Below are 18,665 nucleotides of genomic sequence, written 5' to 3'. Positions count from 1 at the left end.
TGAAAATAAAAGAAATTATTAAGTTAGACTCATTATGTGATATACCCATCTATAAAATTATATAGCGATAGAAGTGGATCTTGGAATTGCAGGCCCGTAGGAAGCAATTTCAGTTTGTTTGGGTTTTTTTTTTGGGGGGGGGGGGGGCGCAGCCATACATTTTTCAGTTGACAGTTGAGAGGGCACTACCAAAACTTTCCCGACAAGCAAAAAACAAAACTAATAATAAAAAAAATAAAGTACATCAACTACCAAAAATTCCTTGACAAGAAAAAAAAAGGTCATCAGACGTTTTTATTCAGGGGGCACAAGCATATATATTATCTATGTTTACTATAGTAATCTATATATCGTTAAATGAATTGAAAAAAGGAGATAGGGGGCGACCACAAGAAATTTTTTGAGAAAAAAAACTTTATTTTAGGATGACGGTATTAAGTAAAAACTAATATAGAAAAGGGGGCTTGTTTGTTCATCGTTTACATAGATTCATGTACTATTCATTGACTATTTTCTGAATTCAGTACGTGTGTGGTTGGGAAGGAGCGGGGATGTCTGCCTAGCCTATTGGGTTTATATATATATATATATATATATATATATATATATATATATATATATATATATATATATATATATATATATATATATATATATATATATATATATATAAGTTTAAAAAAAAATCCCACAATTTAAATTTTTATTTTAATTCTTGAAAATTCGCGTCGGTCGATCCTAAAAAAACAATACCTAATTAAAGGGCAAAATGCTGGGAAATGCACCATTTCAAACCATTTTAAACAAAAATTTCTCGTGGGAGCCCCCGAACTCTACCCATGAGAGGGGGCACCCCTCTCACCCCCTCCCTAATTTTCCTTATTCCTGCAAGTTCTGTGGGTTTTAAATTTTTGCAATTTTCGAAATAAATTTGGCTACGAGAAAAAGTACATTTATGTTAGTGTTTGGCAAAGTTCTATTCAGAAAGATACAGACCATATATTTAAAACGCTTCAGTTTTTCCCCAAATTAAAATCAAATCTTGTTATCTCAGATCGATGGGACAGAGATAGAACTTCAATAAAATCAAAGTACCAAAAGTTTTGAGACGCAGGCTCGAGTGTTTGTACTATTTTATAGTCAAATAATTCCAATACTAAATGGAATTTTAAAAAAAAACATTCTGCTTAAAATACACTGGAAAATGTGAACAGAACTCCCATGGACACAGACATATATAGTAGACATTTATGTCCAAGACAATCAGTTTTAAGAACATTATCCAGCTGGAAAATAGGGGTACACATACTTCAGGTTGTACAATGGTTGCAGTTGGCAACGTTTTTATTTGTCTTTTTAAATCAAAGTTTGTTTTTGACATAGGATTTTCAACTCTAACTTGCCTTTTTCTCCAAAATAACTATTGACTTTTTTATGTGACTTTTTTCTCACTTCGAGAGTGGATACCAACGCGAATGTTTCAGAATTTACACAGTCAGTGTATACTTCTAAGCCCACCCTGTCGAAAGTTTAAAAGTCCGACAATATATTGATGGATGAGTTTGCGATCTAGTTATCCTCTCGCAACGAAATTGGAGGGGATGTAGTAACGCGTGTATGAGGTGGGGTGGGGGTGGGGGGGTGAGTGCGTGCGTGTGTAACGGGCGTTACACAAGTAATTATATTTACATCGGCGTCGATAAGCTCTTTTGCGAGGGACGCTCCGCTTTGCAGTGCACTTGTTTTTCTTTCTTCCTTTTTTTTATTGACTAGGCCATATACCGGTGGTTTTAAATATTCTTCAGCATAAATATATTCTTATAATGATTGCATTTTCAGAGGAAGTAGAACGAATGATTTAGTTCGGATTTGTTGCCAATTTTTATCCCAATCGCACATCAGACAAGTACCCCACCCCACCCCGCAAAGTCACAGAGATGGATTCAACGCACCTAGGCAGTATATGGAATATCAGAGAAACTGTTGACTTCTTAGTACATGTGTATCGATCCTGCAAATATTTGGTATATGCAGGGTTGCATGTGCAAGAATTTTAGCATCCTCGTAACATCAGAGGTCCTGAGTACACTCGTGGGACCCCAGACAAATCTTATTTAATTTTTTTACGGACTGGCTTCAGTGACGTACGTCTTTCGGAATTTTTCTGATTTTTTTTTTCTTATCTCTTGACCAATCACATTGAGTCTCTTGATGACAGACAACCGATAAGACGTGCATTGAAGTGTCAACTGTTTAATTTTTTTTTTGGGGGGGGGGGGGGGTTAGTTTTTATGTCGATTTATGAAAGTCCCAATTTGATTGATAATTCTAAATGACAGGAGATCCCCCCCCCCAAAAAAAAAGAGGTGTTGTCTAGTGTCCCCGGCCATGAGTGGACTCAGGAGGATGGAATTTTGGTGGATTTGCTGAAATTACATGAAACTGTTAGTCGGGATGTTTCTTGCCAAATTGATTATGATGATCTTGTCAACAAAGAATTCTGCTTAGAAAAATTCAACGCACAATTGATTTCAAAGGTCTTTTAAGTAAGGACTAAACTAATTTGATATCTTTTTAACGCTATCTGCATCATATAGATCACAAAAATGCACCGGTACTCGTTCACCGAACATTTGGGTTTTCTAAAAAGATCTTAAGTCTGATCTGAATTAAGATAATGGAAATTTGTCCTCATCAGCATGATCAGGGATGTTTCATTTGAATAAAAAAAGAGGATGAAAGAAGAGGATGATTGTGGCTCATTATGGCGCTTTGAATCAATAAACTATTTACAAAAAAATAAATGTAAATCCTTTATTTCTATTCAAGTTTTAAATATATACATGCATGTACAAGTAAATAACAGATCACCGACCCATCCTATTTTCTTTACATTTGCATTTGTCGTTTAATTGCGTTCACCATATTAGACTTCTCCCCTAAATAATCCTCTGGATCCTCTGTTTCATTAACTACCGAAACAGCTATCACTCCTGGCACAACATTGGGATCCGCCGATTCTCTTTTCTTCACCTGTTTTGGTGGTTCTTGCTTCGGTTTCTCAACTTTTTCAGGAACCACTTTATTCTTTCGAGACGGAGTTTGTATAATTCTGGTTTTCTTTACCGGCGATTTTTGGAGATGGTAAAAAGGGTTGTCGTCTTCTTCGTCGTTTATACCTTCCTTTCGAAACAATATAAAGATATGTCCGAAAGCTCGACAGGGTGGATAAATGCAGCATCTCATACAACTTCTTAAAATTCTGGTCAATGTTGAAAAAACAATCTCGACGCATTTAAAACAAGGGGTAATGCACCAAACATGTTGAAATGCCAAAATGGCAAATTCACACCCCCACCATGACGCTATACAAGGGGCTGTGAAGAAAGTGATCAGTTTGTAAACTAAGCCGATAAAACAGTCATAAAAAGTCCGGGAGAACTCCCATGTACAATCTGCACTCCTAGTCCCGTAAGGTTCACCAAAGACATGATAAAAACCAAACTGTAAAAAAAAAAAAAATTACTAAGTGGGTTAGATGTACAATGTCATGCATTTGAAGTATTCATAAATAATGTTCCTTGAAGAAGAAAAAAAATTGCAATTGTAACCCACGTAAAAACTTGAAGTTGGGAGGGGGGGGGTTCTTGGTGAGGAACATCTCAGAACATATTAAAAAAATACAGATACTTAAAAATTGATATGTTTTATGAAAAAAAACCTCTTAATTTCACTCTGTTTCAATTTTCATGCGCCAATTCTATTTTGAAACAGCTAGATAAAAAAGTTAATAATAGTCAATAAAAAATTCAGATCCAATTCATAGCTTCCAAATCGTTGACATGTGAATTACTCCTACCCAGTAAGTTACTTATCGCAAATACAAAAAATGTAATTGTCCGTTTTCCCACGAAAATTTATTTATTTGAAGAACAAATGTGAACTTTTTAGTTATTGAAGTATACCCTTTTTCCGAATATACATGTACAGTAGGTAGACGTTCAACTCTTTGAAGTCTACATACATGTATACTATAGTAAGACCAGAGGTATTGTAAGTTTTTTTTTTATTTAAAAAAAAACCCAGGTCCCCATCTCATTGGTAAAACTTGAGTACTATAACTATATTTTCAAATAAAACCAATCAATCGTTCTAAAATTCATACAATGTAGATTGTAGTTATACTTGTTATGATTAATTTAAAAGTTGTAATTTTTCATATTCTTTTGGAATCGATTCTTGAACACATGATTTGAAAAAAAAAAAATACGGAGACACTATCAATATAAATTGCACAGTGCGCTCACCTTTAGTTGGTCATTGATATGATTCGGGTCTCTGTCCTCTTCTTGCGCCCTCACGGGAGGTTTGCTGGGCCTCGGTGCCGCCGCGTGCTTCTTGGGCATATTTACCCCCTTTTCCAGAAACTTCAGATCCTGAAGACTTTACAGTTTTGTCATGATTGTATTTAAATTATTGTAAACAAATATATTTACTGCTCAACTTTTTTTCACAGTGTGTCGTAAATGCTCAAAGAGGGAAATCAATGCTAATACCCTAATGAAAATTTAAATATCGTGTATTAAGCTCAGTGTGGGTGAAAGTTTTGTTACAAAGACAAAATATTACGCTGGATTTGGGGTACTTAATCATTGTTTAAATAGCTCAGATTTAGTTAGGCGTGATTTAGAGTTTAGCACTTCTGTGATTTGGTAGTGGTCGCTTGAGAGTTCATCCACACCTTTATTGTAATTGGTCTTTTCAGTATCCTACCACTTATTACATGCGCGGATCCAAGTTTTTCCCACAAAAGCGGGGGGGGGGGGGTGTGGGGGGGGGGTTACTAGTTCCTCGCATGCATCCTTGGAAAAAAAATTTTCAACCCTGTCCACAATTTTTCAAAACCATACAAGAGCACTGATATCAGAAGGATAGTATAAGTTTCAATACTCTATAGTATTTGACAATTTTTGGAATGTTCGGGGGAGGGTGTATAGATAAAAATCTTCAGGTTTTTCAAATTGATTAAACTTGAATATATTTATTTGCTGTGAGGAGATCTTATTAAGCATTAAATTTATAGTTCATTTAATAATACTGTTATATAATACATATATCATCACATTCAAGTTCATTATCTCGTACAAGACGTTGTGACTTTTACTTGTATCAGAAACATGCATGATCGTTGGCTTGGTTATATCTTTTCGATTGCAGTTAATCTCCAGTCCGTACGTAAGAGCAAAAAGATTTATCGTCATAACCAAGGATTAATCTAATTTTATTAAATCAGGTCCTCGAAAGAATGTAAACCAGGTCAAATGAAGGGGGCGGTCTACATCTCTGGACTAGCTCCTATTAAAAAAAAATCTTTATATGTTATCCAGCGTTTATTTCACAAATTAGATAATAAATATATATATATATATATATATATATATATATATATATATATATATATATATATATATATATATATATATATATATATATATATATATATATATATATATATATATATATATATAGTTGTCAAATTAAAATTAATTTCATTAATATTAAAAATAATTGCCGATCCATCATGTATTTTATCAAATAATTAAGTTTTACATCATTCAACTTTTTTCTATTTCAATGTGCGTATCCAGGATTTCCGGTGGGAATGTATGCGAAGTTCACAAAAAACAAAACAAAAAATCTACGTAAAAAATCCCCCCCCCCCCACCTAAAAAAATCAAATATGATAAAATTAGAAAAGAAAACAAGCAGAAAAAAATGCACCCAAAGAAAATGGCGGAAATGAAATAAAACCAACCAACTAACAAACTTAAAAATCAACAAAGAAACAAACGAAACAAAGCAAAAACAAAAACAAAACAAACAAACGTTTCATTCATATAGGAGTAAGATCTTATCCCTCCTCTCCTTAAACAAAACTTTCGAGCTGTACTGTAGATAATGTGCCCTTAGTGTTCCCACATTGCATTGCGGTATTATTGTGGAAAAAGTGTTTCCGTTTTGTGTTGTAAGTGTGACGAATAACATTTTCTCAGCAGTTTAAGCCAGAATGTTTTATGTTGCCTAACTTTTCAGAAATTTTGATAAATATACTCATCAGTGACTCAAATATTTGTATGGTTTGCGTTTGCACTTGATTTTTTAATCGTAAACTTGTTCTGTAAAAAGTAGCCAAGGCTATCTTTGACTATATCAGTAGCATGAAATTATAAGGTCTTTATTTTGAAATGTTTCTTGTGAAAACTTTAATATTTGTGTACAAATGATCAGTAGATTATAAAAAAAGATAATAAAAGGTTTATTTTTTTAGAAAACTTTTTTCATTCTAAAAGATTTTGATACTTATAATAATATATAAATAAATGGGTACAGAGTGAGACTGTTAATTTGTTCAGCAATGTTTCATTTCTCATTTATATTTGTAGGTAATACACATGCGATAAAACCGGTGACTTTTCTCGATAGACCTCCTTCCCTTTGATGGGATGGCCTATCGCCGCCACAAACATCAACAGAAGAGCAATCATACTTACGATAGCAATAGTAGCGACACTGACTACTACTCCGAGACGGAGGACAGAAAAAAAACCTGTATAAAAAGTACCAGGTAATGATATGGTTTGAAAGGTTAAAATGACGATTATAACATCTGTCCAAGAATTCTAGTTTAGGTCGTGTTTGATATTAACAAAGAACATACTGTATACAGGGAAATTTTTGCCCCTTTTGCCCAAGTGGTCTGTAAGCCAGATCGAAAATTGGGCAATTCAACAGTGACAAGTTTATTTCTCATTTATTACTATTCATTGTCAGAGCAAATTTAAATAGGGAAAAGTTCCTTTACATTAATGATGGGTTGAAAGTAATCCTGACTACAGTATAGCCTTTGATTTACATTGCTATCATATAGCTCCGTGATTTCACATTGAAGGGTACATTTTCTCTTCAGTGCATTTCTTTTTAACTGCATGTAAAATTCAGTTGTTGATATATTTCCTATAGGATAATGTTAATTGTGTTTTAGCTGCCTTGGAACCCCCAAGTCTAAGCCTTGTCTAGTGAACAGGTCCAGGACACACAGCTTAGAGACAACCAGTAGTAACGATGACGGAGATATCCACGTAATGTCTGACAACGAAAGCAGTCACAGCAGGTGTAGCGTCCAGCCACGCACCATGCTGGCTTGTGGGGGTAATCAGGATAGTCTTGCTAAGTCCAAGTTCAGTTTTGACCAGCGGGACAGCCTGGTGGCTGGTATTGCCAAGCTTAACACCGGTGTTAGCAGCCCGAGGCTCGGGGAGAGACTCACATTGGTTGTTGATGAGACTCGATTCATTGTTGACCAAGATCTTTTTAGAGCACATCCAAACACCATGCTTGGCAGGTAATATGTATAGAAAATTTAGCAACTGCATCGTCAAGGGTTCTGTATATTGCTGAAAATTTTAATTTATACACATGTATTGATTTTAATTCAAATAAAGTACTCAAAATTTTTGAGTTGAATAAATGTCATGTATTTGAGTTATACTTACAATTTTTTCTTTTAGAATGTTCACTTCATCCATGGAGAACAATCTAATACGTCCTAATGAGAGAGGGGAATATGAAGTAGCAGATGGAATATCTTCTTGTGTGTTTAGAGCAATTCTTGTAAGAAATTATAAGTTACTTAAATTGATCCTACAGCATTTTTAAAAAGAAAAAGGAAAGAAAGATGTCTTATTGAATTGTTGAACAGCTTTTATCATATGACATTTAAAAAGACTGTCCAAGTTGTGTTTTATTAAATATTATCAGATTTTAATAGCGATTCTCTGTAACCACTTAAAATTCTTTGCCACGCATGGTCACCGATTTTGATGAATCTTTGCCCATTATTACAACTTGACACCAGAAACATATATTAAATAAAATTTTGTTGCTATGTGTCTTGGTTGCCATGGTAACAGCCAGAAAAGTTGAAAAAATTGAGATTTTCAGCTTCTTTGAATCTTTATTACGCCTTAATAAAGACTAAGAAAAACAAACAAACCATTCACCCAAAAACATGACACCTTGTTGCCACTTATGCTATAAAGAAACTATTTAGAATTTATCTCTTAGTAAGTGGTAACCATGGGTACATTTGGAATACATTTTAGATGCTGAAAAATGCTGAAAAACGCTCAATATTCACCAATGATAGATGTTACATGACCAAACTCAATCAACAACCTAAGAAAAACAATAAAAAATATTTGACCTTATGTAATTAGGTATTGGCAATATTATTCTAAAAATAACTTTCATGGTTGCCATGGTAACCCAGTGTAACCATGCAAAATCTGTTGCAATGATTGGGTTAATACTACTATCTTGAGGAAAAACAATAAAATTCATGACTAACACATATGCATCCTTGGAACCTTGCAACACTGACAACATAAGAAAAATTGGGATTAAATGATACTTTGCATTGTAACCATGGAAACAACGTATCAGTCGTTTAAAGTGATATTTTTTGCTCCTTTAGGAATTTACTTACCTTTTAATCAAGAAACATATTATTTGACTCACCTTGAATACTACCTAACTGGTAGAACTAAAGTTGAATATCATATATTGATAAAGTTGTTGAAAAATACAACACTGTTGTTATGGTTACCAAGAAGGGAAAGTGTTCAATTTTGTTAATTTTATATCAATATTAAACGCTATGTGCCAGCTTTTTGCATCCAGATAGAGATTGGTTGGTAGTCAAAATTCAAAGTCAGGTTAGTTGTTCATATATATCAATCATAAAAGTTTTGGGAATCTACATACAAGGGTGCGTATCCAAGGAAACAGAATATTTTTCAGATTTTTATGCATATTTTTCCGGCTAATTTCCATAGCAACGCTCTATTTAAAGAATTGAATTTGAATTTTTTGAAATGTGAAAATTAGGGTAACACCAATGCCTTTAAAAATTGATCATCAGTTATATAGAAATATGCTTTTTAAAAAGATAGGATAAGATTAAAACACTAAGAGAGTAAATTTAAAATCCTTTCGAGGTAAATAAACCATAGCAACCGTTGCCAACCTATAAGAAATATCATAGTTCGTCCTTCGTATATGTTACAAGGACCTCTTGTCTATTATTTGCTTGCATTTCAACCTATAATTGTTTTTATTCTTAAGTATATGACTTTATAAAATTAAATGAACAAAATTATTACTTTTGAATACTTTGTTTCCATAGTAACGTATGTAATAGTTGATTTACCAAACATGTTTATCATGCATTTAAGACATCAGGCCTTCAACTTTCAGAAACAGTCATAGCCACTTGTTTGCTTTGCTGCAAACGTTAACGGGGGGACTCTGAACATGTTGAAAAATGCCATTTTTCAAACGTTAGGACATGTTGCTATGGTAACCATGACACGTAGCAACCAATTTTTGCCTGATTTGAGTTTACGGTATCAAAGACTTTTATCATAGAGAGTTTGGAGAAATTCTGAGACTATGCGTGCCACAGCTCCTATATAAAAGTTCAAGTCATTACAGAGAATGGCTCTTAACTTTTTTCATTCAGGAGTACTACAAAACAGGGATAATTCGCTGCCCACCCAGTGTGACGGTGAGAGAGCTGAGGGAAGCATGTGACTATTTCCTTGTACCATTTGATGCCAGCACTGTCAAATGTCAAAACCTGAGTAAGCTTCCTTGTTCTTAATAAAGGTTTTTCAGTCTATGGAAAGACATCGGACCGTCGGACCTGACTGATGTGCAGTGCCTCTTGTCCGATGCGTCTTTTTTTTACACCGGACAAGAATGTCTGATGTGTCAGTGTCCAGTTTTGAGCATTATTATTTTGATGCGGTATCATTTAAATGTTTGTTACAAGTAAAAAAATATTATAAAAATCAAAATACGTACAGGTAACTCTTGATGGCTCGAACTTCGACCTCTCGAAGTTCTTGATTGCTCGAAGTGAGTCTCCGGTCCCGAATTTTTCCACTATATAACTAAGCAAATTTACTCTTGATTTCTCGAAATCTTCATCTCTCGAAACCCTTGATCCCTCGAAGTCAAAATGCTGTCCCGCTATGCATATTCTATTAGAATTTACCCTCGATACCTCGAAGTGGCTATGTGTATACAAGATTATATAATTAGCACCTTTACCTGGACATTTAAATGGCCCCAGGCAGAAGACAGGATGTTTATTCAGGTGACACTTATGCTGGAAGGTGATAATTGATTTGTAATGAATCATATTTTGCCTATATGCTATTAAAATAATTATCATCGACTGTCTTACGATAATTTAGAGACGCAGTGTCTTTGAAAAGTTGTAATTTATTAAAAGACAAAACACTAATTTAATTTTTATTTCGAGTCAGTGTCAAAGTTAAATGAAAAATGAAGAAAGAAGAAACAGCCTCAATGTCAGTATGACGACTATTATTGGACAAATACTTACAGAACTGCGTTCAATGATCATGTTTGGAATAGTCAATGCTATGTACGACGCTGTAAAATGTCGTTTTCATGTAACGAATGCATAGTATGATGTCCGTATTACAAAGAATAAATAAATATACATGATATGACGATATACATTTTTTGCTTTACTCAGTTTAATGAAATATTCATCTGAATTACGAAAAAATATCGTTGTTTTATAAAATCCAGGTGTAAAAGGTTAGCACTGCATGAAAATCATTACATCCGGTAAGACTAATTTTAAAACCTGCAACAAACCCGGAAAATTCCGGACTCTTGAAAACTCGAACTCTTGATCTCTCGAAGTTTTTCCTCGGTCCTGCGGACTTCGACGTTTCGAGAGTTACCTGTAAATGACTGTGATTAAAACGGCATGGTCCATCTACAGTATTATGCAGGAGTGATCCCTTGTTAAAGAAAAAGCTGTTAAGCTAGTCTACCACTCTGTATTTTCACGTGTTTCACTTTTTTGCATTAGGTTTCTTGGTCTGACAAAATTTGGTTCGATCCTGTGTGTTCATTGATTACACAGGACCAAATGTCCTGTGTGGTCCAAAAAACTTTCGCATAGACTGGTTTTTGTTAAGAAATACATGCATGTAATAGGTTATAGACATTTTTTATATAATCAATGCATAGGAATTATCTAAATTTCAACAGAGTCAGGGTATGAAAATTCTAGATTTCACGTAAAAAATTTCCATCTGAAGCTGCTTCCCGTTACATATGTACTGTCACTTACTGATGATAGTCCTAGTTTTGGAATTGTAAAGCACTAATATTTGAAAGTGCATAAGGGTTTATAGGTCTAAATATTCAAATGAAAGAATTTGCAAGAGATCAAATGCAGGTCCCATTCACCAAAGAAGATCAGAATATTAAGTGTTCTGAAAGGAACATGGTGACATATTTTTGTTGATTTAATGTTTTAATGTTTATTTGGTTGATTGATTCAATTTGATTGTAATCTCCATTTATAGGGGGCCTTCTTCATGAGCTTTCCAATGAGGGAGCCAGACAGCAGTTTGATGCCTTTCTGGAGGAGTTGCTGCTACCACAGATGGTACAGTGTGCCCAGGTAACAATGAAGCAGCTTATTCATGTATATGATGATGCCAACTGCATCCTAAATGTTATTTGGACACATACAGTAAAACTTTTCCAATCCGGATGGTGTGTATTCCGAAATCTTGTCAAATATGATTAAAAGTTTTAGTCCATTACAGTTATTTCAAGTGTTTAAAATGTCTAATTCAGCCAATTTCTTTGAAATGACTTGTGTTTTACTGTACATTAAAAGTGTTTATTTACTCTGAGTGCAAAATACACAAGTTCAAAATAGTCATGTATTTTATAGAAATTATGACTTCAAAATTAGATTTTAGATACTATGTATTTGGGGGAAATATATGATGATGTATCTTTATACTGCATAACCAGGGTAGGTTTCCCAAACAATTTTTGCAGATTTCATTTCTCTACTTAAGTCTTATCTAAGTCATTACACACATAACCAATGTTTCAGAGAGTAAATTCCTTATTTCACTATAAGTTATTTAAAGGTCTGTAAAATGTTTTGAGTAACTGTTTTCTTTTTCCCCCATCCCTTCTCAGTTCTTTTTTCCCTTTCATTCTTTCTGGCCTTCAGTATAAAATAAATATTGCATATACTGGTAGTAGCAGTAATATGCAGTGTTATCAAATTGTAATATGAGAGTTCAAAATGATACATATTTTATCGCTACAAACATATTTGATTCATCATGAAAATGTCATAGTTATTTATGTTATTTGAAATTACTAGGAATTAATACGTGTTATTGGCATCATAGAAGTTCAAAATGTTTAATGAATTTGTCACAAAAAAACATGATGACTAGATTTATTGTAGTCCAAGTACTGGTATATTTTGTGTAACTTTGTTATGTAGAGTGTGAATCCATTTCATTGAAATATATTAATATAGAAATAAGATATTGCAGCACAATTTTCATGGCAACATCCACCTCTCTAGGTAAATATTTTGAAAAGATTTGTTATTTGCTGTACAAGTGGATGTGCTCTTATTAAATACAATGTTTCTAAAAAATATTTGTAAAAACTCGTTTATTCTTTCAGAATGGAGACAGAGAGTGTCACATAGTGGTCCTGACTGATGATGATATTCTGGACTGGGACGATGACTATCCCCCACAAACACTCGGCGAGGAGTATTCTCAGAGTATGTACATAAGAAAACTGAATCTTACCGTAGAGAGAAATGTAGAAATATTATCAATTTTACAAGAGAAAAAGTGTCTGAATAAGAATCATGCATCTCTATATCAAAGTGATTTACATGTATCAGGCAAGATGTTTTGTAGTTTTAAAAGGTACAACTTTCAAAACCAATTTGTATGATTATAATTATTTCTTGTCAAAGTTTGTTCATATATTCATGTAATGTACATTGCATTTACATAATAATTTATGTATTGAGTGAAATCCAGCAGGTTTTTTTTGGTATAATGAAATTCACCATACAATACATGTATATATCTTATTGTAGTTGTGTACAGTACACACTTGTATAGATTTTTCAAGTACATCGAGAACAGAGATGTCGCCAAACAACTGCTGAAGGAAAGAGGGCTGAAAAAGATCCGCCTTGGAATTGAAGGTAGGTTATATATGTCAGACTAACATCAAGCAACTAAAATTTAAAACCTGTTAAAGAAACTTTATGATTTCACTTTAAAAAAATAATGTTCAGTTTCAGAGGAAAAAACTGAATTTAAATTTGAGGATTAAGTTTGAAGTTGAAGTTTATAAGGGTTTTCTGTTTGACAGGTTACCCAACCAACAAAGAGAAGGTCAGGAAGCGGCCCGGTGGTCGACCAGAAGGTGAGACTTAATGTTTGATCAAGTGTTTGTAAGAGTATGCTTGTGTTTTCTCTTAATTGTTCATTTCAGAATACAGGAGTCAGCATGGTTCTGAATGATGTCATTTTCAACTGTTCTAATTGAGAAAAACAGAGCTAAATGATATATTCTTGAGTAAAAGCCAATATTAGAATGCAAGTCAGTTTCATCTATAAAGGATTTTAATGATTTTTTCAGTGATATACAACTATGTCCAAAGGCCCTTTATCCGCATGTCATGGGAAAAAGAAGAAGCCAAGAGTCGCCATGTAGATTTCCAGTGTGTGAAAAGCAAGTCATTATCCAACTTATCCTCTGTGGGGGACACAGCCCCTCCTGACCAAGGCATTGTCCAACAGCAACAAGATGGAAGCATCCATGTTATTCCTCCCCAACCCTCCCCATCGGAACCCTTTCCCCAGGTGCAGCTTCCTCCCGAGGGAGACGCTGATTGATTGAAAGGGGGCGGGGCTTGCAAAGAACTATACCAGATATATCAAACTTTTTTCCCATAGAGCACCAAAAATCCAAGATGTAAACAAAAATAAATCTGTTTGTGTTCATGATAATTTGTTTTGCATGCCTGGCAATTTTCTTAGTGATTCAAAATGTATAATTTTGTGATTTGTACATTTATAAACTACTGTATATATTTTAATTTCTTTGGCAATTTTAAAGTATTTTGTGGATATCTGTACAGTATCAAAATAGAGTTATGTGCACTAAGGGCAAATATTGTTTTCTAGATAGAGAGATATATGTATTTATTTAACATATCAACTGAAATATAATGATATTATTCTACACTTAATGTGTGCATGTTTAAGAATATCAGGTATGGACAAATACAAAATCAAAACTGGATTTCTTGTACCAAATGTTAGTCTTAAAAGTAACATCAAGATGCAAGATATTTTTGAAATATATTTTTCATGTTCAGATTAAAGTTGTCCATGTATTTAAAACTGATGGGGGGAAAAAGAACTACAAAAAAGGAAAGAACTTTAAATTCAGATTGTGAAAGATGTGAGAATTACCTCGAATCTTAATTATCAGTGAAGCATTCATCAGTGACATATACATGTACATGTATGTTGAGTACATGTATAACTGGTTGTAAATTTCCTAGTGCTTAAAATGTGAGACTGACTGGGGGGTAACTCTATGGGCTGGTATATTTGCTGTGCAATTAGAAATATGTGTCTGGCATACTGTTCATTATTAGTACATACATGTATGGAAATCAACCAGTGTGTACAGTTTTATACTTGATGTAAATATGTACACAAGGGCTGTCATTGATAGATTCAATATCAATATATTATTGATTCAGATGATGTTACTGTAATATTAATACATTTTTTGAGGATGAATAATTTATTACATAGCAGACATTTTATATATAAATTAACAAAAAATTTGGATAATCACAGGCAGGATTAAGGATTTGGGTCATAATTACAGTTGGAGTCAGTTAATCTAACAGGTGTGTGGTCCTGGAGATTACACAGATTTGTGAATACTAAATTGTTTAGGCTAAACGTTTGCAGTTAAAGCTCTTCAGGTCTTTTTCGTAGTATTTCTTTTAAGGTTCAGAATGTGGCTGAGGCAGAATAATTCTTGAATCTCCCCTCCTAATTCGGGCATTTCTGCATTACGGTAGTATGGAACTGAATTTTTTAATGAGATGAAAAACTGTAAGAAAGCTTCCTGATTTTACAAGATCCATTAAAATTTTGGGCATTTTGAATTTTTTGTGTGCTGTATTTATTAGGCACTGCACTTGATTTTCAAGCACTTGTTCGAGTTCGACCGCCTTCGTGTGCCTTGCTTAATGGCTATGTGTATCAAAGGAATTGCACCTCAAGATCTGAAAAGCAATACTCTCTAAAGTTTGTTTTGAATTTATACTACCTGATCAAAATTGTGTATTTTTAGTAAGATTATAGACTGAGCAAAATTTTTTGCTGTAGTGAACCTATATACTGTTTGCTGAAGATAATTTGTACATGTACTTCATTGTATAATACTTCAAAAATTTTATTTTTCTTGGTTTTTGCAAAAAGGCATAGTAATTGGTCATATACTTTGTAATTGGGTACATGTATTTGAATACAATATGTCTGTGTGTGTGTTTATAATTTCTTTATGTATAGAAAAATTGATATTTTTTTTTTTTACAAATGGTACATGTATACCAATATGGAAAATCTCATTAATGACAGCCCTATTTGTATATTACATGTACATGTAAGCTTTATTTTTGTGCAGCAATGCCTGCCCAGATCCAAGTAATCTGTGTAACTTATAACTTACAATGATGTTGTCATTTATATGTGCTGAAAAAATGTTTGTGTAGTTGCTCTTTCATATTTTCTCCAATAACTGGCAAATTTTGGATGTAAACTTCTTCACATTTAAAAGAAGTCTTATTCTCCAAGAATATTCTTCAAGACAAACGCTCATAAATAAAAAAAAAAGTTTCTAGCAGTAATACTTTTTATAGGAAGATTGAATAATGGGGAAATTTGAAATTTAAATAGGTTCATGATAATTTTTGAAATAGTTTTTTTTAATTTATATATGGCCATGTAGTCTTAAAGGTTATTGGAGAAAATATGTTATTAGAAAAAACCCGACCAGTTTACTGTGATAAAAAAGTTTATATTTTTCTTATTTTTCAATTTGCATGTGATTATTCAAGCATGGTTCCTCTGAGATGTACAATTTTGTATGCAAACTTTTTTCATCATACTGATGGATGTTGACTTGCTTATCTGTGCTCAGAAAATTAGCATTCCTTGTTTTTTGTTCAGCTTTAGTTGTCAAAAAGTGCATGGATTGAATGAGATCTGATATACATGAAAACAAGGAGTTTTTTTTTTTTTAAAGCTAAATAAAAACTTAAACAGATAAACATATTAAAGTTACTACCTCCAAAGAAGACTTAAAAGAAATAAGTATATCTTAAAGGATAATGTTATTTTTAGATATACTGGGATACAATTTTCCTGGCATTTCAGTATTCAACCACATGATAATTACATGACTATCACAAACCAATAAGCATTTCAGGGTATTGTCAAATAGACAAGGTGGTTTTTCAGGTAGAAAGTTTTATCTTGATTTTGTGAAGGACATATAGAGTATAATACTGTTACACTTACTTGGATCCGAGATTGTGTTTTTTTTATTCTATTATATATTTCTATGATGAAGCAATGATGAAAATTTAATGTTTCTGACAAATCCAGTAATGCACAATATTTAAATTGTAAGCACTTTGGTAATTCCGTCAGCAGCTATAAAATATGTATATTTGATGTCAGAAATTACTGTATGTTTAAATAGCATATAAATGTCTCAGTAATTAATTAAACATATCCATCACTGTAGCCATGAAAGTTGCTTTTTTTTGGGGGGGGGGGTATATTGTTCAGAATTTGAAGTTTGCTTTGTCATAAAAGGTCTATTTATTACAAATGCAGTAAACATAATTAAGGAGTAGAAGCAGTTTAAATGGTACACTTGCAATGATTCTGATAGTTACTAGTTCATAGAAATTACATATTCTTAAAAATACTGGTACTGGCATATAGGAAGAGTGTGATTGTGAATATTTTCATTTGTGATTTGCCTGATTTTTAGCTCACCTGAGCCAAAGGCTCAAGTCAGCTTTTCTGATTGAAGGGTGTCTGGTGTCCATCTGTCTGTAAACCTTTTACATTTTTGACATCTTCTCCAGAACCACTAGGCCAGTTTCAACCAAACTTGCCATAAAGCATCCTTGGGTGAAAGGGATTCAAGTCTGTTCAAGTGATAGGCCATGCCCTTTTCAAGGGGAGATAATTAAGAATTAGTCAAAATTTGATGGCATCTTTTAAAATCTTATTAAGAACCACTGGGCCATAAAAGATAAAACTTGCATGAAAGCTTCCTTACATAGTGAAGTTTAAGGTTTCTTCAAATCATGACCCCTGGGGATAGGGTGGGGCCTTAATAGGGATCAAAGTTTTACATAGGAATATTATTTAAAGTCTTCTTCTCAAGATCAGCAGGGCCATGATAAGTCATATTAATTTGGAAACATCCTCAGGTATTGTAGACTCAAGTTTTGTAATAAAAATGTTAAAAATCTTACTCGGAGGGAACAGCAGAGCCTTGTTAGTCGTAGAATCCCAATGTGTGAATTCAACTTTGGCTATATCATAACCTCTTTAGGAAATGTTTGGGCAACAATATGGAGTCAAATTTTTTATAGGAATAAGGAGCAAAAAAATCTTTTAAAAATTTTTTTCTGACAGAACAGCAGGGCAAATGTGACTCAGGTGAGCTTTGTGGCCCATGGGCCTCTTGTCATTTGTAATTGAAAATGTTTTGTATTTTCAATCAGAAGTAGTAAATAATCTACCAGTATATATAATGTTATTTATGAAATACATTTCACTGTACAATATATGTCCACAGATTAGAAAGGTCTAAAAAATCACTTAAAACTATGTTCTTTTATTCTGTTATATTATCCTCAAGTAGAAGTGCCATGTTTTAAATGTATCACAGTGTTTTATAATTGACCTCTATTCTTTCTAAATCTGAACTTGGGTAATATTGTAAATAGTGTTGTAGGAAGAATAACATAATTTTAAACAAAACCTTCTTTCTGTTGATTGAAATATTTTGATGCATTCTTAACATGTGCAAGATTGTGTACAATGTAAAAATTAAGCAATGTTGTACCAAATGTATTTTGGATAAAGATATTGGAAATTGCTCTTGTGTAATCTTTCCAGGTCTATGTTTTCAAATAAAGAAATTAAAGAATCTGAAAGAGTCGTATTTATTTTTGCATATGTGTGTTTAGCCTTGTAATTCTTTTCATAAAAGCCACATGAACGTTGACATTGACCTTTATCTGAAGATTGGTAATTAATTAATAGATTCATGCTTCTGTTTCTCTTTTTTTAATGTATAGCCAATATAAACATGCATATACATGTACTGTGAAATCACTAATTTTCATGGGGGGTTAAATTTCATTGTTTTTCAAGGTATAAAGAGACCCATAAATTCATGTCCACCGGGAAATGTAAAATGCCATAACTACGCAACATTTCTTATCCATGAAATCAAATCCCCATGAACCCATAGTTTTTCCTCACACCTCAAAAATTTGACCCCACGAAAATGTGATTTTACAGTCACACCTGTGATTTCATTTGATCAAATTATGAATACTTTCTCATTTCAGTTTCTTTTAAATTGCTTATTCG

At 33.1% G+C, this 18,665-nt stretch overlaps 1 protein-coding gene across 1 annotated transcript; it reads left to right on the top strand.

Annotated features, from left to right (window-relative positions):
* Nucleotides 1-6,449: 6,449 nt before the first annotated feature.
* On the top strand, nt 6,450-16,829 carry LOC133201760 (BTB/POZ domain-containing protein 10-like). The gene is made up of 9 exons (XM_061337555.1): nt 6,450-6,625; nt 7,043-7,402; nt 7,569-7,671; nt 9,581-9,701; nt 11,475-11,572; nt 12,613-12,715; nt 13,043-13,153; nt 13,324-13,377; nt 13,594-16,829. The coding sequence occupies exons 1-9, from the start codon at nt 6,504-6,506 to the stop codon at nt 13,848-13,850; spliced, it is 1,329 nt and encodes a 442-aa protein (XP_061193539.1). The 5' UTR covers nt 6,450-6,503; the 3' UTR covers nt 13,851-16,829.
* Nucleotides 16,830-18,665: the final 1,836 nt, after the last annotated feature.

Source organism: Saccostrea echinata, unplaced genomic scaffold, assembly GCF_033153115.1.
Source record: "Saccostrea echinata isolate AGI-Se365-2 ecotype Australia unplaced genomic scaffold, CSIRO_AGI_Sech_v1 ptg000045l, whole genome shotgun sequence".
NCBI lineage: Eukaryota > Metazoa > Mollusca > Bivalvia > Ostreida > Ostreidae > Saccostrea > Saccostrea echinata.
Note: the sequence above shows the minus strand (reverse complement) of the source record. Positions and strands in the feature narration are given on the sequence as shown.

Coding starts and splice junctions, on each gene's coding strand:
- LOC133201760 (XM_061337555.1), top strand. CDS start 6,504: ATGGCCTATCGCCGCCACAAACATCAACAGAAGAGCAATCATACTTAC. Junction 7,403..7,568: donor CCAAACACCATGCTTGGCAG/GTAATATGTATA, acceptor TTTTTCTTTTAG/AATGTTCACTTCATCCATGG. Junction 12,716..13,042: donor CGGCGAGGAGTATTCTCAGA/GTATGTACATAA, acceptor ATCTTATTGTAG/TTGTGTACAGTACACACTTG.